Source organism: Phalacrocorax aristotelis, chromosome 1 (genome assembly GCF_949628215.1).
Source record: "Phalacrocorax aristotelis chromosome 1, bGulAri2.1, whole genome shotgun sequence".
Taxonomy (NCBI): domain Eukaryota; kingdom Metazoa; phylum Chordata; class Aves; order Suliformes; family Phalacrocoracidae; genus Phalacrocorax; species Phalacrocorax aristotelis.
In genome coordinates this window covers 136,022,137-136,044,769 of record NC_134276.1, presented here as the reverse complement: position 1 = coordinate 136,044,769, position 22,633 = coordinate 136,022,137, and the positions used below count along the sequence as shown (strand labels likewise).

Here is a 22,633-nt window from a genome sequence, read left to right as displayed (position 1 = left end):
GTTTTTAAAACTCAACAACCTGAAGCCCACCCAGAAGATCCTAATCTTACCATAAGCTATTATTCCTACTACTTAAGTATGAGACTCACTTATATTTCTGTAGATTACATACAATAAGTTACATTGATCGTCTTTCAGATAAAGGTGGGGAGTTCAAGACTCATAGTCTGCCGAAACAGAAAGCAAGAGGCAAAAATCAACTGCTAACACCCAAGTACAGACAGCATTTATCTTTTATTATAACATGATTCTTGAAATTGCAACAAATACCACTTTAGGGTCATTATCCCTCAGAAAACAGTCATTCCATTCCAGAATCTCTGTAATCCCATTCTTTGTCAACAGGATACATCTTACTCCTGCACAAAATTCAGTGCTTAGATGTCAGAGTCAATGTAGAGGATACTCTAAAGATTTGTGGAAGCATATTACTCAGTTGGTAAAACATTTCCTCAGAAATCGTCTGGAAGAAAATAATAAAAAAATACACCGGTAAGCTTTGGCTTTTTGCTGTAGTTTGGAAGAATTAAGTCTCTCTCAACTTTGTTTCTTGGCATTTTAGAGAATTGCTGTTTTTCAGAAGACCATGAAGATAATTTTCAAACTATGTGTTATAACTCCACTTAATTAATCAAAAGGAAAAGACTGACCTAAAAATACTGTTTGTATATTTATGTGGCATACCTGTTTCCAGCAGTTAATAGAAGTTCCAGTAGTTGATTGTTTCTGCCTAGCATAAGCAGGACAGTGCTGTTTGTTAACTATAGGACTCCAGCTCTCTGAATTCCGGAATTAGATTCAACTTCACTACTTAGTTTATTCTGGGCCTCCTCCTTGCCCAGCTGTTTACCCCTTTGTCAAGAAATACACATTATTTCTTTCCTAATATAAGTCTTATTTTTATATTACTCCCAGGACCGCTTTTTAGAACAAATAAAACTTAGTGCTGGTCACTTTCGGAAAACTTTCTGAAGATCAACTAGAACTCCAAATTAAATCATTCCAGAATCTTAATTACAATTGACTTCAAATACCTAGAGTCATTAATGACTTTGCAGAAACATGACTGAATTCAGTGCATATTATTAAACAGTGCATATTATTAAATAATATGACTAACAAATACCTAAACTTATGTAATGCAAGGTTAGTTCATGTCTTCAGAGTAAATAATATCAAATACCTTCTTCAAAGGTGAGATATTAACTGTTTGTAAAGATGAACTTCCTAGTTTGAAATTTTAGCATCCTCAGAAGACACTACAGGATATCAAAAAATATAACCCCCTCTTATACCTGTTTTATAGGCAAGGGACCAAAACCACAGTGATAAATTTAAGCTCACACAAAAAGAGCAGGGCATAGCAAAGAAATCAAAACTAGATCTGTTGACATTTAACAACTTGTTCAACACTCTACTACATTACATATACACTTGGTTTAACCTACCTGTGGTACCAAGAATTGAACAGTCCGAGAAATTCCTCCATCCCACGAGGCCATTTCCATCATGAAACCTAAAAAACAGCATTCACACTACATACAGTACCTATGCAATTTTCACCGTCAATTACACCATTACCAAGCAGTGAGGGAGCTTCCACATACAGTTAGGGTTTTAACTGCCTTAACTAGGGATGTCATTAATCACATTTAAATCAGACGTGGCCATCTCCTGACTGAAATTTGCTTTAACTGGAAAATCTAAAGAGGAGTTATGGAGAAACCCAATATACCCTTGAAGAGCAGAATTAAACAGTCCTACTGTACAGCAGAGTGCTAGCCAACAGAAGCGAGAGGTTTCTCCAAATATGTGTGTTATAAGTTCTTTCAATGGCTTGCTTTCATTGAGAAATAGCTCTTTCCTTCAGCTCCGACGTGATCCCATGCATGTGAATGAGTACAAGCCTGTTGCCAAAAGTACACTGACAATCTGGCAGCAACAGAAACTACCTGAACTTACTTATGTGGAAAAACCTCAGCACTCCGTTACTGCTCAAGTTACGATACAGCATTTTTATGCTAGCATTTCCTTACAAATGAACTACAAGGTCCACAGGAACACACTAGTAGCAAATAAAGATACTCAGAAAAATACTTGTTTAATGGAAGTAGCTATGTGGATCGTATTCCACTGTGAATTACTAAAGGTAACAGTAAGTGGGAAGAGGTTCCTCAAGTAGGTGGTAGAAAGAACATTAACACTACTAACATTTTAAATACTCTAAATGACTGGTTCAAGTATTTAAGTATAACACACAAGAATGCAGCAAATAATACCACTTGGAAAGACAGAAACACAAGTTGAGTCATGAGGACTTTCCAGCAATGAGATGAATTAGTGTATAAACTAGCCTCATTGTTTGAGGCAATCAAAATAAAAAAAGACACTGGAAATTATACTGTAGAGAACCACCAGCTCTTGTCCTCTTTCAGAGATTGCTCAAAGCAGCAAGAGGAGCTTTTTCTTTTCCTGTTTGATGTTTTAACAAATGATAAGTTATTGAAAAACACCCTTTTTTTGGGGTAAAACATACAGCCTGAGCTAAGGCTGAATGTCACCAAATGCAATGCAAAAACCAACTAGCTTAAGCATTCACTAACATACCTTTGACGCACTTGAACACAAGCTCTGCCCTCTTCAAGCACCATGGAATGGTCATTTCCTAAAAATTAATAAATGGAAAGTCTCAATGCCCAATTGATCTAACCAACAAGAGTAGCAGGGATGTTATTAAAAGTAATATGTTTTTGCCACAGAACCACATTTTCCCATCAGGTATTCAAGCAGCATTACAGGCCACAAAGAGGGATTCCGTTTTCCAGAGTATTCTAGGCAGGTGGTATATAATATAATATGCAATATATAATAATATATAATAACATATAAAATTATACATATAATATATATATATAATATGCAATGCATAACTGCCATATTTGTGGTTCAGCTAGCCAAAGATAGGCTCCTGACCACATCTTAACAGCAATAACTGATGATTCCTAGTTATTCTTGATGATTCTGTTTAAGGTTTATTGGCATACCCAACGCCTCAGTAAAACCTTCTCTCTAATACTGGAACCAGAAAAAGCCCTTCTCCCCTAAAAGTGCATTTATGTTGAGTTAAAACAAACAAAACTCATCTTCATCTGATGGTGGAGTTTCAAGATATAAACAGATAGCAAATTCTTATCTAAAGTTAAATACCAAGATGGGATATGAAAACCACACTGCTTTAAGATATCTTAAGATGACATGGCTATAAGCACTGGGCTAAATAATTTAAGTAACAGTGTAAATGCTTTAGTACTTTAAAGATTCTTTGGCTGTACGCTATGAAGTGAAATACATCAAGATGTAGTCAGAGATCTTCCTAGTCAAAGACAGAATTACTGTCATGGCAAACACTTCTCAGAAAGAAAACAGTACCTATTTGTTCTGATGTACTCTTCAACATCAAAATGAGCACTTTCTAGTTTGATTACAGGTATGTAGACAGGGAAACAAACGTGTCACTCTATATACCTTTTCAAATTTACACTTTACATAATTTTCTATTCAGTAAAGCCAGCCTTTCTTTTGCAATGCCAAACACTACAATCTGTCATTTTCCAAGACCTTAATTTCAGGATTTAAAAACGTTATTTGAGAAGCAAGGTTATCTGATAATGCCAACTGATAACACTGAAACAGTGTACTGAACGTGGCTGCATTAAATAACTACTGAAAGCCAAAGTTCATACTTAGATGGGAGTATCTCCCGCCAACCCCAAAATACATAGTACATTAAAACCAACATAAGCTAGAAATTACTCTTCTGAAAACTTTCTTTCATTATGTAAATCACTGCATCAATAGATGCTGCTTTTAGGGTGTACAACACATTAGTCAGCTAGGACAATGCTGGACAACATTTTTATTTTTTTTTTCATTTCTAAGCTTTCTGGAAGAAATATTTGATGTTTGTTATAATTTCTCTGCCTATGTGTGCTTTCTGTCACAAGTAATGTAGGCGTTTATTGTTAGTTTTGATCACTGTTTTGGTTTGGGTAAAAAACAAGTGTGTAAAAGGAAAGGTCCTGTTGCTCTGAAGGTAACTCAAGAGTACCTTGTGTAATCAATAAAGGGAACTAAGCCATAAAAGGACTGATCAAAACAGCAGGATGTGACACTATTCCTTGGACTATTTCAGAAGCAAATAGATGTTAAATCTCGTGGGCACCCAGGGAAATAACAGGTTGAATCCAGAATGTCACTGCATGCAAAGCCACAAGAACTGAAATGTGACACAGTCATGATTCAATTCTAACCCATCTTTAAAAATTTAAGTTCTCATGATTTTGCCACGTTATCAGGATTTTTCTCTATATGTAAACTAAGTAACAGTTGTGCAAATGATGAAGGATTTGCTAAGTACCAATGCAAAACACAGTGCAGGGGACAGGAAGAAAGGCAAACAGCCCATCTCCTATAGTGAATTTTGGTTAATAACATTCAAGCAGGTAAAAAACTACCTGGGACTTTTGGTTTTGTTCACTAGCAGAGACCATACCTCACTCCTTTTTAGGATGCAATGATTTGTTGTAAAATTAAGATTTAATCTGTTTATTAAAAAAACAAAAGGCCAAATTCACTAATTAGAAAGACACGCTGCAAACCTTTTTACTGAAACAAATTTGTGACAGACTCACCACATAGGGCTGCAGCTTGTACAAAGCTAAGGGCTTGTGCTCTCACAGAACAATGTCATGATCAGGTAATGAAAACACTGAAGTCCATAAATATCTTGTGGGACAAAGGTTCAAAACAAATTTCAATGGTTAATTTTAGTAAATTAAGAATTAGCAAGATGTTTACTCAAAGTATATCTATGCAAATCCTAAATGCTATATCAGCAGCTATACATCTAAAGGCAGAAAACTCAGATGAGAAATATTTGAGGTTAACACACCCACCAATAGCCTATCTCATTACACAGTTTATACTCCCTTTATTTCTACTTTTTCCCTCAAAACATTTCTATCTTAACTTATGGTAATGGCGGCAGCTGCCTGAGATCCCTGAAGGGTCAAGTTTTTCTTAGCGTTGCTGTGAGGACAGCACCAACAGCTCCTATGTTTGAGCCACCGAGGAATTGTGCCAGTTCCAGCATTTTTATCAGTGCCATGCTATTAGAACCATTTCATTCCCCAGTTTATGTATCAGTTAATATCACATTCAGAAAAGCGATCAGACAATAATGCCTCAGTTGTCCTGAATTTGAACTTGTCTGCTTTTGCCTTTCTCAAGTATCAAACCCCATTTCTTTCCTCCATTTAAATTAATGATCAGAATAAAGAAATCTGTTTTTGTTTTTCTCGACATAAGAAAAACTAAGGAAAACAGGACTCCTAAATTTTTCATAGAGATCTTTTTCATAGAAATTTTTTTTTCATTTCACTTTTTCATAGAATTTTTTTCATGTAAAAAAATTAGCTTCATATGAAGGTCCAATAATAATGAAATTTAATGGCTTCATTTTGATTGATACCCTTATTACTTCTGTGAGGTTATAAACATCACTCTTCCACCCATAAAAGAAGAAAACCTTTGGGAAAAGCACAGAGAACTCCTGATGACTGCCTGTCACAGTGAAGCATGCAAACGTCTCTGCAGCTGTGCTCCTGGTTAACCACTTTACAAAAATGTTTTTATGTAGGTGGTAAACACAGATTCAAAACAGGGGCTGCTGAAGGCACCAAGTTCAGCTTAACTTTCAGAAATCTGTTATTATTCACTTTTCCCTCAAAACAAGTTACATATGTGTGTGTTTCAAATTAGGTCAGCCAGCTGCAAAGCACTGTAATAAACAATGCTGCTAATGCAATTCACACAATGCAGTTTTGGCTAAACATACACTTATCATACAGGTCACTTTCTGCTTACTCCACAAAGACTGAAAACTTAATATAAAAAGTAAACTGTTTTACCAGGACCTTTTAAGAATCCAGCACTAGAGAAGAAGATAGTTCTTCAGTTTCAATATGCAAGTAACAACACAGTCTCAAAGCACATGGAACACCTGGTCTTCTGTTTATTTGTATTTTAAAATACAAATACACAAATGAAAGCTATAAATAACAAGGTTTAAAAGAATATAGTCAGATGGCAACATGTTTAGGAAACAAGGTCAATAAATTTATGAAATACAGTAACTGGATCCCATGAGTAACCCAGGCTGCTGTCCTGCAAGTTGATCCCTTGCATTTGTGCCCCAGAACAGTCCTGATACTAGAGATGAAAAATTTCAGAAATAGTATCACCTGTTTCTAAAAGTCTACTTTTATGTACGGAAGTATATCCTTCAGAAACTTCATTATTGGACATTTTTAACCTTTGCATTGCTTGCACTTTCACAAGAATAGACCCTGATCTTGCAAAAGCAGATTGGAACACTGTGTTCCAATCAAATTCTGTTTAAAAAACCTGTCACTGTTAAAGGTAATCCACTGGTGAGCCTTTATCTTGCTATGAGTCTGTTACTTTCAAAGAAAGAAAGGCAGTGTTGATATTTCCACGTGAAAAATCAAAGGGTTATTTAAAAAAAAAACAACACAACAGACTATAATTATCCATGCAAGTAATGGCAGCATTATCTTTCTCTTCTCATTTCTTCAAGTTTACAGACTTTTCACCTCCTAAGCAGGTGAGGCGTATGGCTGTACTGCCTGTCCACTGATTCTCTCCCTGGCCCCCCCCCTTTTCTTCTCTGCTAGTATCTTGTGAGCCAGATGTGACAGAGGAAAGTAGTTGTCAGTGGTATTAAACTACTATGCACTGTGAAAAATTACAGCTGAGTAAGAGACAAGCTCTATCCATTAGCGTCCTACTGAAGAAGAGAATACAAAAGCTCAGCACATTAAGTACGTCAATCCAAGTGTGCTAAGAGCTTCAGCAATATGCTACTTCTTGCCCAGCTGGTATTTGGGGGGACTTAGAGAAGAAACAGGAACAGAAAATAAGGATGCAAGTGATTAGGCAGTGAAGGAGACAGTTCAGAGCAAATGTGAAATTTGGTTGCTGCTACATAGGGCTGAGGTGGTGTTTATGGTATACAGAACTCTAAGCCAGACTTTGATAGTTCTGCTGCTCATAAAACTTAGTTTTAAGGTTTTCTAACCAGCAACAATTAAAATTTGGGATCTGGTATCACTATTGCATCAGTGACTCCAAAGGCATAGCTTCTAAGCAAGAGCTGTTGCCAGAAGACTTCCAGGCATGAGGTCCCACCTTTCATTAGTACTTGTGCAACTGTGCAGTGGGTTGCGTCAAGGAAGTGAAGTGTCCAAAATGTGGGCTGGGAATAAAAAAGCCAAAGTGATTCAGCTGGATGAAGTGTTTTTAACCTTAATCCTTAATCTGGGTCACCACATAGATATGAGAGCCAGCACAATGACGTGGCAGGGGTCTGTGACTAGAATAAACTCTCCCATTGGCCTTAAACCAGCATGTAACATACCCTTTGCAAATATCACTTTTGTTGCATCCTAGAAGATGAAAACAAAACAAATCTTTACGTTTACTTACTTCTGACATATCGTGCACCAACAGGAGCGGAATACTAATGGTAGTAATGTCGTGTGTGCAGCAAACTTTGAGAATGTTTCTGAGTCCCATGATTGCAGGATCCCGAGCAGTTATGTTACCGGACCTTACATTATCATCCACACAGAGGTGAAAAGCAACATGAATTTCAGAGAGATTTGAATGGCGCGTAATGTAGAATTCTCCTACAGAATAATATAAAGCAAGAAGACAAGATATCATCGTAGTGATCTGTACTGAAATGCAATTGTTAGGCAATATAAGGATAGGGTCAGTTAAGACAAAAGGCAAATACAAATATACAACAGAGATGAGAACACATATATAGGGATGTTAAAAAAAAAGTCAGAAACCAACTGATCTAAAATCTCTTGGAATTTTTTTTTTTTTTTTTTTTTTTTTTTTACATTCATCCTACACTCACTTCCCTGCTTTGATTGGTTTCACTGGCATCACGGACACCTGGTGTCATAAGACATAACAGTGCCAGTACTGGCGGATATGATCTATATATAACATGAAGCAGAAAAACAAAAACAGAGGAGCTGTAATACTCAAAATATATAATGTAAGCACGGAACTGCAGACAGATGTGGGAGGCGGAAATACCAAAAATGGATGGGTTAAAATAAAGGATGCAAAAAGTCTGTGGAAAAAGATAGGGGGTTACGTAACAACTGAGATATGTACTGGAAGGCAAAGGTATCAGTGATAACTAGAATTTAAAATAATTAATAATAATGGGAAGATTAGTTACAGAGTTGTTCTGAAAAAGTTACCAAGACACCTTGCTGGGGGTATTTTTAGACTTGGTATTCATTTATCAAAGGTAGAGAAAGAGTAATGGGCAGTGAAAGGCAGGTCTCTCCACCTCACCTTTCTGCTGGAGGTCAAAAGTCTATAGGACAGTCAACATAAAAGCAGGTATGCAATACCCTCTACTATTTCAGTCAACAGATAAAACATGTTTCTTCAAACCTATTTTCACTGGTCATTGGAGTTAAGATACTACCTTTGTACAGGGACAGCTGAAGAATGGGTATGTACTCTTTTCTGATGACTGCTAAGGAGGTAGCGATCCCCAGCAATGACCATCTAAGAGTAACAATACATAAACCACTGCAGCAAGATTCATCAGAATTTAACCATTAAGGACCCAAGATGATTTATAATCCACTTATACTAACGAGATCTAAAGACAATCATGAAAGCAATTTTAAGCAGCCCCCTTAGTCATCCATGGGTTGTATGGATTTAACTCCTTCCCCTTCCAACTGCCATCTTCAAATTCCACAGTAGCTTTCCTTACTAAAAATCACAATACATACAGAAGATACTTCCTCTTTGAGAGGAATGGATTTGTACATTCTCAAAGCTAAAAAACACATTCTAAAATGCTTTCCTGTATCACAACAGTGACATATATATATATAATTATTTTAAAAAATAAAATTAGTTGCTGGTATTTAAGTTTCACCTTTTCCCAAGATGCTCAAGAGATCTTTTTTTCACCCTCAAATTCTGAAAAGAAATTTTAGGCATAGAGAAGTTCAGTGATTTGCCTCAAGTCACATGATGCAGTGCCAAAGCTGGGAATAGAAACCAGATGTCCTGACACCCAGTTCTCTGCCTTAGCCACAAGAACATCCTTCTCCTCTGATTGAGGTCAACTCGGGTTTAGTTTATAATTTATGTTCTGACTTTAGAGCTAAAACTGTGCATCTATAAAACACAATTTGCTTTAAGAAGAGGTGGGAGATGCAACAGAACTTACCCGGCAAAATATTTGACTGGTTTCGTTCAATATTCTTTAACTTATCTTCATTTCCACTACTTTTGTTTTCTGTACATAAATACATAGCATAAATATTAACCATATTATCTATTAATTAATGCTTTGGCATGGAAGTTTAATGTACTGAGATAATAACGGGCTTGAATTTTTATCATAAAGTTATCACAGAGTCCCCAAAAAGCACAGGGATGGCCAGGAATTGTTTTTAAAGAGAGCAACAGACATGGAACTGAATCCTATCTCAAATCATTCTTATTTAATCATCCTATGATACCTCTTCATCTGGACAAAAGAAAACACAATATTCTCAAGCATAACACTAGAATTTCCAAATTGCCCCCACAACTACAGAGTACCTTGCTATTCCTTTTTAAATAATGTAACTATTTAAAACAAATTTGTTCCCAGTGTTACAAGACAAATTTTAGAGTTTTACATAAATCAGCAGTATAAACCAGCTTTCAGTATTTTCCTCAGGACTACAGCAGTAATACGGGTTCCTATGAAAACTTGTTTCTCTATGCACTCTTATGATTCTATTCATGTTACTGACATATTTAAACCACATAAGTAGCTCTCTGCAAGAAAAACAGAGTTTCATGATGTACAAGTACTGCCTTAACACCATGTGGTTAGAAAATTTCACAGCCATTTGTAAATATAACTGCAAAGTAAACCATTCACAAGGATTTGGTCAGCACTAAAGAGTATACACTTCTAGTCAATTTATTATTCACTTATAAGGAAGGAAAAAGTCATAACTCCTCTTCTGCAATTTTTAAAGCTTTACATTTAAATAGAAATAAAAAGTCATTTCAGATAAAGTCTGTGTTGCTACAACACAGTTTAAACTGCACAGGAAAGCACAGTGGCCCCATACACTTCCCATGCTGTTAAAGTGTGATCACAACCTAATGCATCACACTTTTTTTTAATTTTTTTTGGTAAGGTATGTCTGTTATGGCAGCAAATGCATCATGTGAACATACTGCCTGTGAAGAGAGAATTTCATGCAGACTTCTCACAGTTTATCAATAAACAAGAACATTCCATTTTATAGATCAGGTAACTGAAGAAGCGTGAAATTAACTCGCCCATAACCATAAACATTCAGCTGACCACTATTCTATTTCAAGGAAAGTAATTTTGGTTGTCACTGACCATGATGTCTTTTTGACTTACTGCTACGCTGTGCTCTGGCCTTAAGTACAACCTTCTGGACAATTTCAAGCTGTTCTTGAATTCCAGGAAAATGGAAATCCGTGCATTCTTGGCAAACAGTTGCAAAATCTAGAATTTAAAAAAAAAATAAAAAATTAAAATCCATGTCATAAGGCTGTGCTTAGTAACATTACATAATTTTGCTCTACTGTTCAAGCAAGGCCAGTTACAAAGGCAAACCCCCAAAAACCAGCCAAAGCCCAGCTGTACTCCTATACGTTCTAAAAAAAATTATGGCAGAGACAAAACAGTTTTTTTGAAAGAGATTAATTGCTTGGGGGGGGGGGGGGGGAGGGGGAGAGCAGGGGAAGCATTGAGCGCTGTTGCTCTTCAAAGACACCCAGACCAAAAACCCCCAAAATAACAGCAACAACATATGTGCATTACATGTAATTGTGCTTTAAAAATGATGTCTTATTTCTAGCAGTCCTTTAATCTGTGATACTTTACTAAAACATACCTAATAGATACTTCCAACAGCCACACAGCACTCCAGTTTGTTTTGAAAAATGAGAGCTATTAACGAAATTCATCAACAGTGTATCTGGAATGCAGGAATTACAGATCCTTCCTTTTAGTTCTCAAAACACTGATCTGAAAACTAAAGAAAAGTGGCATCAGCTGGAAAGAGCTGCAAGTTCCTTTTCCTGATATGCAAGTATTGTGTCAGACTCGGAAATATTATACTGGTAATTAGGATCATAACACACTGCCTCTGTGACAGGTATTCTAAGCTACTTATCCTAGTGTCCAGCCACCTCTCGAAGCAAGTCAACAGGAGCCAAAACAAGCAATTAGCAGGGAGCAATTGCGGTTTACTTCTTGTTTTGAGGTACCTGCTCTAATCCTCCTTAAAGTTCTTAATGTGCTCTGATTGGTGCCTATTTGGAGACTACCATCTACTCCTGTGAACAGGCTGAGACAGGAACAGGCAGGGTAGAGAGAAAAATCTTAATGTATTTTATTGTTCTACATAAAGTCTCCACCATAAATTCTATTTCCAAAAGGCTTTATTAAATTCTGGTGTCCAAAACCAAGGGAAGAAGCAGCTCCAAAAGATTGTGTCTTCTGTGTGTATCAACATAAAAAAAGATCACATGACACTATTTGAGACATACAACTGAAACATCTTTTGTATTTAAATTAAAATTTTACTTAAATTTTAGTTTATCATTTGGCTGAGTATGCTACCCCTACTCAAAGCCTGAATCACAGTAGCCCTACAAAGTCCTAATATAAGACACCTGAGCTAGGCAATGCATAAAGTATACAAAGAAACTATTCATCTAGCACAGAAAAAACATCCTGAATGAAATGAGCATGTTGAAATTTCCTACGTAAGTTCAACTTTCTGTTCAAGGCTGTTTTCTAGAGATAAGTCCAAATCTGATTTCAAAGGTATATTTTTCTAGTTGCCATTTACACATCGTAAGAAATACAGAAAACACTGCAGTCATGGTTTTCCGTCTTGCAAATACCTCTCATACATCCTGGATTTTGAGACAAATGGAACCATTTTTGGATCACAGATTTACCAAAGATGCAACATCAAAACATTGCAACAGAACTAACAAAATACGCTAAATTAAGCACATTCTTAAGCTTCCTCAGGATAGAGCTAAACAAACAAGGTCAACCAAGAAAGTTGCAGGACTTCGTATGACTGGAGCCCCTCTCCTCTAGTGCTTGCTGAGTGATCGTTGTTGCTCAAAACAATGTAAAATGCTTGGACGAACAGCGTGCTCACATGAAGCTCATTTACTCCAACTACCTTTGAAAGTCTCATAGAGGTTTGAGGGAGCTTCTAACCCATCACAAAATAAAGACAACGAGGTTTGTATTTTTTCCCCAGCTTTAAAATGGAAGCAGAAAATTCTTTCTGCAGTTCTGCAAACCAGAAGTTTAGACTGCACAATCTTCTACCTCAGTATTTAAACAATCGCATCAATGTATTATTTAAAGGTCTTCTACATAGCAGTTTTATGAACCTTTGAACTCTGTAGCGTATTTGTTTCTTAAACAGCCTTTCCAGAAGGAGAATTATTTCTGGTTAATGCTTTTACAACAAACAGCTTTAACAATTTAAGAGCAAAGTCTCCTCTCAAAGGTGTTTATTACTAGTTTTCTGCCAGAAGCTACCACTCTCACCACAGAGTGTATTTAAAAGAAATGTGCCCAAACCTCAGTTGCTGCATATAGTGGTTTGGGTCTCAGTACAACCGGACATTCACTGATTGTTTAAAGTAATATATCCAACTAGGTCAGATAAGCACTGAACTACCACTTGAGCTGAATGGGGTTTCCTCCTACTTTGCCTTTACTTACACATTCACTTCTGCAACATTTTTAAAAAGAATAGCAGTGCAGACAGCTGTGGAATGTGCCCACCGTTAAGCTCACCAAAGCCCCTTTGGAACGCAAAGAAATAAAAATTTATTGAGGATTATATTTTACAGATTGTGATACAGTCCCTTATTTTCCCCTCTACTGTGGCTAGAAGACCTAACTGGTGGCTAGAAGATGCAATTTTGTGTTTAACGGTATTACTTAAATGTCCACCTTCCCTTAGATTTAGTATTAAAAAAAAACTTCTCTATTTGTTATTAATTTAACGTATTTAAGCAGTGGAAAAAATAGTATCCGAAAATGAGTACAAGTACAAAATAATATTGTCAGAATTAAGCAACTTGGAAACCATAAACAAATGCAACTGCAGTTTTTACTGGTACACTTCTCTTTCCTTCGTGCTACAAGCCTGATTCCACACTGTTTTCAGATAAAATCAACCACCATAGTCTATTTTTTCACAGCATGCTAGAATAATGACAAGTTTCAAGTGTAAATATTTTGGTATTAAACTTCAAAAGGAAGGTGGGAAAGTCAATAATGTGGTTCAGAGAAAGCCTTGGTTACCAAAATTGGAACAGGAACAAACATGTTTCTTTGGTTAACCTTGATACAAAATACCTTCATCATAGTGTCCAGTTATTCAAAAGACATACATGCAAAACAGCTACTAATCAAGCTTTCCAGGAGCAGGCAAGTAACGTTCCTATTGTTCATTTTTAATGGAATTCATAGTGCTGCAGATATCTAAAGTACATGGTATTTTCACACATTTACTTATCAATTTAAAATCTTAGCATATTTCATTTTTGCTTTTACAAATAGGTTTCAGTATGCTAAGCTGACATTGGAGAAGTCCCTGCTTGATAGTAAGTCAATCTAAGGCAGGGAAACCAACATTGAAATATTCACTCTAACACTTTCCTTACTCAAACACGAAACCTAGAAAAGAGATGAGAGAGATAACGTATTAGAGCACAACTCTGCCCCCTATCCTTATCTATCTCTCTTTTTGCATTTGTTACCCTTTTGCAATATCACGTCCAAAACATCAGGATCTCCAATAAATTTTACAGGGAATATTTTTTGTGAGAGAGGACAGCAAGTTTTTAAGTGACATTTGTTTTCACCGACACGACATGCCCCATTAGAGAACTCACCTCTTTTGATGCCACTGTATGAACTGATACGGTTATCCACCAATAAAACCAGGCCACAGAGAGAAGTTGAATAGAGAGACATTGCAGTTTGAAGTCTGTGAAGTTTTACTCCACTTCGATGATTACGCTTGTGTTTACAGAAATCCAGCATATCAGCTCTCAGTAATCGCAAGTTATGCATGGTCTTCAACTGAGCTCCTGTAAGGAATATAAATTATTTTAATACATACAGCAAAAGAGGAAACTCAGGCTTGTTATTAAAATGCAAGGGATGAAAGTGCTCCCCTAAGTTTTGTGAAAAAGATCTATAAGGGAAATATAATCAACAATACTCAAATAAAGTTCTTAAGCATCCATTTGGTTTTACATACAAATCAGCAATTTACAAAATAAGAGTTAAAATGCAATATTTTCACATACTGTCAGAAAGCAAGGCTTATCTATACCTGAAATGAGCCTTGTTCCCTATTATAAGGCTATGGATGAAATACTAATGCAGTCAAAACAGACAGTGTAAGAAGTCTCTACTGCATGAACAAAAAGTAAAAACTTTAAGCATCTATTTTTCTGTTATCATGGGAATTGAATTCAACACCTACATTTTCTTAGCAAATGTAAGAAAAGTTAAAATATGATTTTTAACTGCTATGTGTTTTGATGTTAGTGTGCTTTTTTACACCTGTCGCCTTGCTAGAGTGGACAAAAACTTGCTTCTAGAATGTTTTCTATTAATTATATTTCAGGTAGCTAGATATTGTTACCGTTTATATCGTACTGTACTTTTCTTACATATGTAAGGAACAAATACAAAACAATAACAAACTATACATTATATACATTTATGGTTAAATACAATAAACAATACCTGGCTTAGATACATTATTTATTAGCATCTGTTACTATGTTTGGTTTTGGTATCAAGTTTACTTACCCAGGTGAATAGTAAAACTTTCTTCTAACAGTCTTTGCTCTTCATAAATTCTTCCATTTCCTTCTACAGATTCTCTCAGTTGACTGGGCTGAACCTTAATTTCATCACTAAAATAATGAGAAATATACTGAACAGTTTATCCTGTTTTTTGTTCAAGACCAACAATATTTTGTGAAAACTATCCAAAGTTTCCTCAGCTCATCTGTGGATACCAAGACTTAAATCTACATGAAAGACCATGAACATCACTCCAATTTGTTTCTGCATTGATGAAAAGTTTCTCTTTGTTTTCAAAGTGCCTTATCCTCCAAGGTGTTTCAAAGATGTTTTATAAAATTGCAAGCAATTCCACTAATTGCAAATGCCTAGTGATGAGGTAGAACTGAGATATACTGCTAATATATATACATACGCACACATATAAGCAACTAGATGCGTGAAGAGATATAGATACACATACACACACATCTTTTACGTCTATGTATGAGTATAATATGCACACATTTTTATCTAAGTTTCTAGTTGCCCAGCTATAGGCTTCCCGTGCACTTTTTAAAAATGCGTTAGAGACCTATAGTTTTCAGGACTCAACACAAGCAGAGGGATCACACTTTCTGCTAGCGTATGTGAGAGCAGTGATTATTTGAATACTATCACTTCACATCTACTATAAGCATCCAAGATTATGAAGCCAAAACATCCTCACTCTCTCTCAGAGGTCCTTGCCTCGGGACCTCTAGCAGTCCATCCCTTAGCTGCTTTCGGCTCTAAGCAACTTCACCTTGGTCTTATTTTACAGCAGTAGAATGCCAGAATATGGGAAGTGGTTCACAGCGATAAGTATGAATACCTTTTGTAATTTCACTGTCTTTAAAGCTTCATGGAAATAATCAAAGCTAACATGAAAATTCTGTGGAAAAGTATTTTAGGCTTAGATCTTGAGCAGATTGTCACTACTGCAGTGATGTACTACCTGGTCACTAGGTTAGAAAGAGGCCAGCTTTGCTTGTGGGCTATGCAGTCCTAGGACATTCTGGGACTAACCTGAGAACTGCAAGAGACTTCCAAAACATAAATTCAGAGACGACAAAATCCTGAGGAAAGCAGTGAGAAATATTGGAAGATGATGCTGTATGCCTAGATATTTCCCTTCCTCTCTTCCCTCATGTTCCATACACTTGGCTTCCTTATCCCAAACAGAAACACTTAAGAGAAAGCGATGAGGTATTTCACACATTATGATCCATGCCTGTCTCCTCTTATTACTGGCATCCACTTCGTTCAAAGGTGTTGTGTGTCCCATAAATTCTTTACTGCATCCACCTCAATCTACTCAGACAGGCTCTTCCACTAGCGTGAGGCATGAGAAAGCATCAGGTTTTACTCCTTCTGTTTTCCTATTAGTAGCAAGGGTGGTGTTACTAGTAATAAAGAACAAGGATCTCCAAGTTACAAATTCTGATTTCTCTGCTATGTCTTCAACCAGAAAGCTTTTCATACAACTCTCACCACAAGTGTTCACACTAAAAAGTTCCATTTTTTCAGCTGTTCAGTGATGTACACATAAAACAAACAAAAACACCCCACCCAAAACAAAATAGAAAGAAAAAATAGGCTTATTAATTCAAAATGTGTGATAGTATTACCATGTATTAAGCTATGATTATGCTGCACAACATCCTTAAGTGGTAACAGAAAGCCTTGTGAAATAGTGTTAAAGATAGACATTGTAAATAAAGGCAAAATAGGAGGAAACCCCATTCAGCTCAAGTGGTAGTTCAGTGCATTACAACACTTTCCGTTACAGAAAGGTTATAACATCACACAATGAAGAAACTCCTAAAAATATAAATATTTAATTATGATGATTTGCCTATGATTATCCTATTTAAATGGCTAACCTGAAATAAAGATTATATAAAAGCAAGTCCTTTGAACAATTACAGATGGAAGCATCACAGAGGAACTAAATACCTGATTGAGCTGTTGTTGGGATTCTTTAGGTCCTGGTGAAGCTTTATCACCCATTCCTGATATTCCTGCTTCTGGATAGCAGTAGACTGTTTTAATTCATTGGTCCATTTGTTCTCCAAATCCTAACAAGATGACAGAGATAATTTTAGTGTTTTGGGTTTTCGTTTTAAGACAATTATTTGCATGACATATTCTAGTTCACTGAACTTAGGTTACCTGCTGAGATTCAAAATGCTGAGCTGCTAATGAATTTACATCTTGGTCTGTTAATGATTTCCCTAGCTCCTGCATCACCTTATCCATTTCAGCTCCTTGTCTGAAAAAGAAGTAAATATAGATTTACAACAAGCAACACTCAAAAACTGGCAGAACCCCTGTTGTTGATACAGTTACTGATACAATGATCAGCTACATCAGTCAGCTGGTCAATGCTCATTGCAAGCAGAGTTACAACCAACCATACAGCTGAAAGATACGTCATGCAGTGCTTTGTCCAACTGCTCATTCTGGAGCTGGAATTCATACATTTAAAGCCTGCCCTCACAGATATTCAACAGAAGGTACGACAGATTAACACTTCACTACCCTTATCGTTGGAAGAGTTTTCAAAATGGACCTACTCAGTCCTTTGCTTTGCTCCTGCCCCAACCACAGATGATGCAAACACCAGGAAGTAGGCTAAACACACTTTAATAGTCAGATGAGCTTCCAGCTCAAACTACATTCAACAAGGGGACCTGGAGTTAGAGGGCTGCCCTGCTATCATCAGTTCATCCAGCACTTCGTCCCTTCTTAGTCTTCATAACCCCTGGCTTCACTTAGTCTTTCATATTCAGCCCTTTCTTCAGTAAGGAATCGATTTACCCTAGCACAGATTTAGTAATGAACATCCACAAACCAAATTTGAGTTGAGGGTCAGGGATTCCAAGTCAGCTCCTGTGTAAACAGAACAGCACCTACGCTCATCTGGGATAGTCTCAGCTGCCACCAACATACAGAGTTTCTCGATTATAACAAACAGAAATGATAAATTCTACCAGAGTCAATACACAGCTATATCACACCAGAGCTCTACAACATCACTGCTTTTAGGATTAAGTGCTTTCTTCTAGATGCGTACTTGAGAAGAGTCAATAAGCAGCAAGAAGTTTTGCTAACGAATTATTGGCAACATTTATCCCCAAATTAGAAATACATAAGATTCAGTCAAGAAGAAACTATATAAATAGGTGGGCATTGTATAATGTGAGCTTAAACAAACACAACAAGAGGAATATTGCCACTTAGAATGCTAAAACATACCTACTTAGAATATTCTGGCATCTCACGAGCTTCCCTAGTATTTAGTGTCTATACTATATCTATATTTGTGTGCATTCATTTTTCTTAATCTCAAGAAGAAAAAGAAAACTCTGCATTGTACGTGTTCCCTCTTGCGGACAAAGCAGCCACCTGCAGCTATTCAAGCTTATTTGGAAACTCAGGATCCCACACAGACTTTCCTAAATTTCAGATTCAACAGTTTCTGATTTAACGTTAGTTCAAGTCTTTTGCTCATCTTTTCACCCCATGGAACTTCCCATTTTTCATTTAAATTTCTTCATAAGAAAGGCAAAACATGATATGTACCTATACTTTATTTCCTAGATATCCTAAGTACTTTACATTGCTATACCACTTCTAATGTGCATAGAACAATGTAAATCAAACCCTGTAATACTTTGATGGCCTTAGCTTTTATTGTTTTCAGTGACTGAGGGGAATATAAGATAGCTGACCCTAAAAATATAGGTTAAGTATTACATGACTTTAAATCGGGAAACATAAAATTAAAGTAGAGCTTACATAGACAAATACAAGTTGACACATTCTCTTACGAGTTGTCTACACCCAGTGGCACGCACCCCTATTTAATAAGACAGGAAAAGGAAAGAAGGAATACCTTTCCCGTAGTTTTTTCAGTTCCACATCTCTTTCACTTATTAATTCTGAGATACTAACAAAATAATTGTGTTCCAGGTTTAACAGCATTTCAGAAGCTGGAGAATGTATCAGATCATGATAGACATCTGCAAAATCTTCATCCCAGCTGGTTTCTTCAGGTTTTGCATATTCTAACGTAGCCTAAAAATTATAAGATATTATAAAGCATATAGTACATTTTAGGACATACAAGGATCCCTCACAATGGTGGGGCAAAACCAACTGGGCATACACACTGCTGCACAACCTTCAACATACATGAATTATCTTTCCTAATTTAAGCTTTCTGTATTCTGCTTTAGTATTTTCTCCTTTCCCATGTTCTTTCTTTTTCAAAACAAGTAACAGCAGAAACATTAAGGTTTTGACTACAGTGAAGCATTACCAATTTTCAGCCATCACCAACTTGGAAAGAACAATAATATCTACAACAGTATTTGCAATTCATGAATTTTAAATAGGGCCCAAAACACCAGCTGTGCAAACAAAAACATTTTGCTAGAAAGGATGATTAACCTCTGATGTCACTAGAATTTGATCAACAACACTGATTTAAGAAAAGCCATTTTTATTGAACAAAGAATGGCCCAAAACGCCCGTTTTGCAAGCTCCTTTATACTGAAACACTCCTTACATTTGAAATCATTCCCACCAGATTCAGCCCATGAATTGAGATTGTATCACTGAAGTGTAGGTTAGAAATGTCAAGAAACGATCTAATCCTAACCCTTGTGCTCAGGCTAACCCATTCATAGGGTCTGCTAGCACAGAAGACTGTAAACTCCTGCAATGTTTTATCACCTCCACATATCACATCACATGACCCAGTACAGATTTTTCCTTCTTAAAGGTTAAGCTAATTTCATTTTGTTGACATTCATTAAGGCAGATGATTCGCTTCCAGTTCTCTTTATAACAGACATATGTTTTGGAATTTTTCACAACACTCTTCTATAGGAACTGAATTTGCTTCTCATGGAATATAGACTTCTGTCATTCTTTTCTTCTCTTCACTAGGACGCCTCCCATTCTTATGCATTCCTCTATTTTTAAGATCGCATGCAAAACTGGGCACATTACTCCAGCTAAAGCCTCATCATTGCTAAATAATGTAAAATAGTCACATTAACTCAGAAAATAAGCTGAACACTCTCTCCCAACTAAACACTTTCTCTTTCGAGTCTTCATTGCTATTACAGAGATTTAGGATAGGAGTACCACTTCACTATCTCTTGCTTTGATTCTAATGCACTATAACCTTTATGTCTATTCTTGTTTGAGTATCACTATTTATTTACCTTCCAGTTCTGTGTCTTTTGACTCTACCAAATTCAGGAAAAACCTGAGAACTTATAGGATGAAGGCTTAATGATCACTTTCAGATAAAATGAAAAACTGTAAGAACTGATCAGCAATAGTGAATTTCAGTGTAATTTTGCATCTTCACAGATGTGATTCTGTCTGAGCCTGCACACACAAAGCAAGTCCCGAATATTAACTTTTAAGCCTTAATCTTACCTCTTTATAAGCTTTAGCCCAAGTATCTGCCAGCTGGTTTATGTCTACTTTTCCTGATTTCACTGCTTCCAGGGCCATTTCAGCTTCTCTATCATAATCTTTTATAGTTTCCTCTTCTATGAACTTATTAAGAGATTGCTTCAGGTCTATTATCACAAGAAGAGAATGGTCCATTAGCAAAACATGTCAGTGGAAGTATCAGTAATCATCTAAGAAACATACAAATCAAGTTTTCCTGAAAACCTTTTACTTGGGCACCTTACTTGCTAGTACTGACAGTAATTTTCTCTAATGTTTTGCTATTTTAAAAATGATTTTTTAAAGACTGTTGCAGTAAATATCCCTCTTTTGGTTTCTTAAAGCATGTTCTAAGACATATGTGAACGTGGATATATGACAGTAATTTAAGAAATCAATTTTTACCATCTTCTATAAAGCATGGCAGATTGTGCAGAAGCATTAGACGTCCATGCAAGTGACTAATATTCTCTTGCACAGGGAACTTGAGAGGCACGGTGAGCACTAAATGTTGATTTCCAGCATTGAATTTGTACACATAGTCTCTCTCCCTAGTGCAGGTCTTTCCTTTATTAGGCTTCATCTTCTTGGGTGGATTTCCTGCATTGGAAATTAAAATAACACAAGTTACGCTCTTGTAAAATCATAAGTAAAAAATGCTAACTAAAAACATGGCTTTGTTAATTATTAACAGCTTCTGGCAAGAAAACTTAACCCCCAAATTTTTCATAGATACTCATCTCAGCCTTGATTTCCAAATACATAGGTTGGAACTGAAACATAAATACCAGTTTCCAAAACACTGAATGCTCCTAAACTGTAACTGGGTGTATCAATATATGAATTTGGGTAATTACTCTTACAAGTTACAGTATAAGCCTCCTGACTTAATGCAAAACCAGGACAGAAGGAATTCTCATAAATAGCAAACCTTAACTGAGACACTGTAACTGCTGCCATGTAGGTCTCAAAATCTGAAATCCTTCACAGTGCATTAGGACTTTATTTCCTCCTTTCTGTGGGTGGCAGACTTGGGGCAGGGGGCCAGAGCAGAAGTTTGCCATCATTTTTAGAAAAAGCTTATTTTGTCATTTTTTAACCTGCTTTAGGAAAGGCTGTCATTATTTTTAAAATAATACCATTAAAAACAAGCCAAAAGAAAAGGAAGAGAATTGTCTACAGGATCTGAGTACATACCTATGCCAGCATTTTCTCCCTTCCCTAGGGCTCCTTCACTCGTTTACATTCCCCTTTCTTGAACATTAACTGCAAAGCTGGACACATTGATCCAGCTGAAATCTGTGCTAAAAACCACAGTCCAAGGAGAAGATAAGCAGGAAACGAAACAAACAAACAAACAAAATGTATTCTCCACAGCTGAATTCTTAGGACCAGTTTACAGGTTTTTGGTTGGTTGGGTTTTTTTTGTTTGGTTGGTTTTTTTGAGGGAAACAAACCTACATGTTGGAAACGGATTAAACAAATCAGTTACAAATCGCTTCACGATAACAACACAACTCGGGGCACCCAAAGCTAAACCGAGGCGGTCTCCTGGCCCGTCACGGGGAGGGACTTAAACGGCACCACTTAGAGATACCAGACTGACGAGCGCCCTTCTGCTCCCCCCGGCACCGAGGGCCGGACCCCCCTTCCGAAGGCGACGCTGGTGCCCTCGGCCCCGCCACAGGCTGCGGGAGCCGGCCCGCGGCCCCGCCCGCCCCACGGGAGGCGGCATTACCTCCCGTTACTGGAAAAACAAAGCTGACGGTGGGAGGGAAAAGCCTGCGGCGCCCCATCCCCCTTCGCCCCTCCGCGGGAAGGCTCCAAAGTCCCACGGCAAACACCGCCCCTCCGCTCCGGCAGGGCAGCGCCCACAGGGGCCGGGGCCGGGGCCGCTACCCCTTTTTCCTCCCTGCTCACCTGGGTCCCCGGCGGGCAGGTGAGGGGCCGCGGCGACCGGCGCCGGCACGGCGGGGCGGGGCGGAGGGGGCTCGGCCGCTGGGAAAGGTACCGCCGGCGGCGGCTCCGGCGCCGAGTAGTTCCCTCCTCCCCGTTGGAACCTTCGCGTCCGGAGCCGCAGATTCGGCACCCGCCCACTTTGTG

The 22,633-nt window shown here is 37.3% G+C and overlaps 1 protein-coding gene across 6 annotated transcripts; it reads right to left on the bottom strand.

Annotated features, from left to right (window-relative positions):
• Positions 1-215: 215 nt before the first annotated feature.
• FERRY3 (FERRY endosomal RAB5 effector complex subunit 3) lies at positions 216-22,630 on the bottom strand. Of its 6 annotated transcripts, none has more exons than XM_075111286.1 (15): positions 22,451-22,600; positions 21,728-21,987; positions 20,936-21,130; positions 20,513-20,658; positions 18,954-19,135; positions 17,228-17,327; positions 17,012-17,133; positions 15,038-15,144; positions 14,107-14,304; positions 10,541-10,669; positions 9,359-9,427; positions 7,567-7,769; positions 2,608-2,665; positions 1,449-1,516; positions 216-463 (listed from the first exon to the last, which is right to left on the bottom strand). In XM_075111286.1, the coding sequence occupies exons 3-15, from the start codon at positions 21,111-21,113 to the stop codon at positions 371-373; spliced, it is 1,653 nt and encodes a 550-aa protein (XP_074967387.1). In that variant the 5' UTR covers positions 21,114-21,130; positions 21,728-21,987; positions 22,451-22,600; the 3' UTR covers positions 216-370. The 6 variants fall into 6 exon arrangements, with proteins under 6 accessions (XP_074967387.1, XP_074967395.1, XP_074967413.1 ...); XM_075111294.1 differs by having other exon boundaries at positions 21,728-21,834; XM_075111312.1 differs by having other exon boundaries at positions 10,562-10,669; positions 21,728-21,834.
• Positions 22,631-22,633: the final 3 nt, after the last annotated feature.

Coding starts and splice junctions, on each gene's coding strand:
- FERRY3 (XM_075111267.1), bottom strand. CDS start 21,113: ATGAAGCCTAATAAAGGAAAGACCTGCACTAGGGAGAGAGACTATGTG. Junction 17,328..18,953: donor CTGAAAAAACTACGGGAAAG/GTATTCCTTCTT, acceptor CTTCTTTTTCAG/ACAAGGAGCTGAAATGGATA. Junction 9,428..10,540: donor TAAGTCAAAAAGACATCATG/GTCAGTGACAAC, acceptor ATTTATGTACAG/AAAACAAAAGTAGTGGAAAT.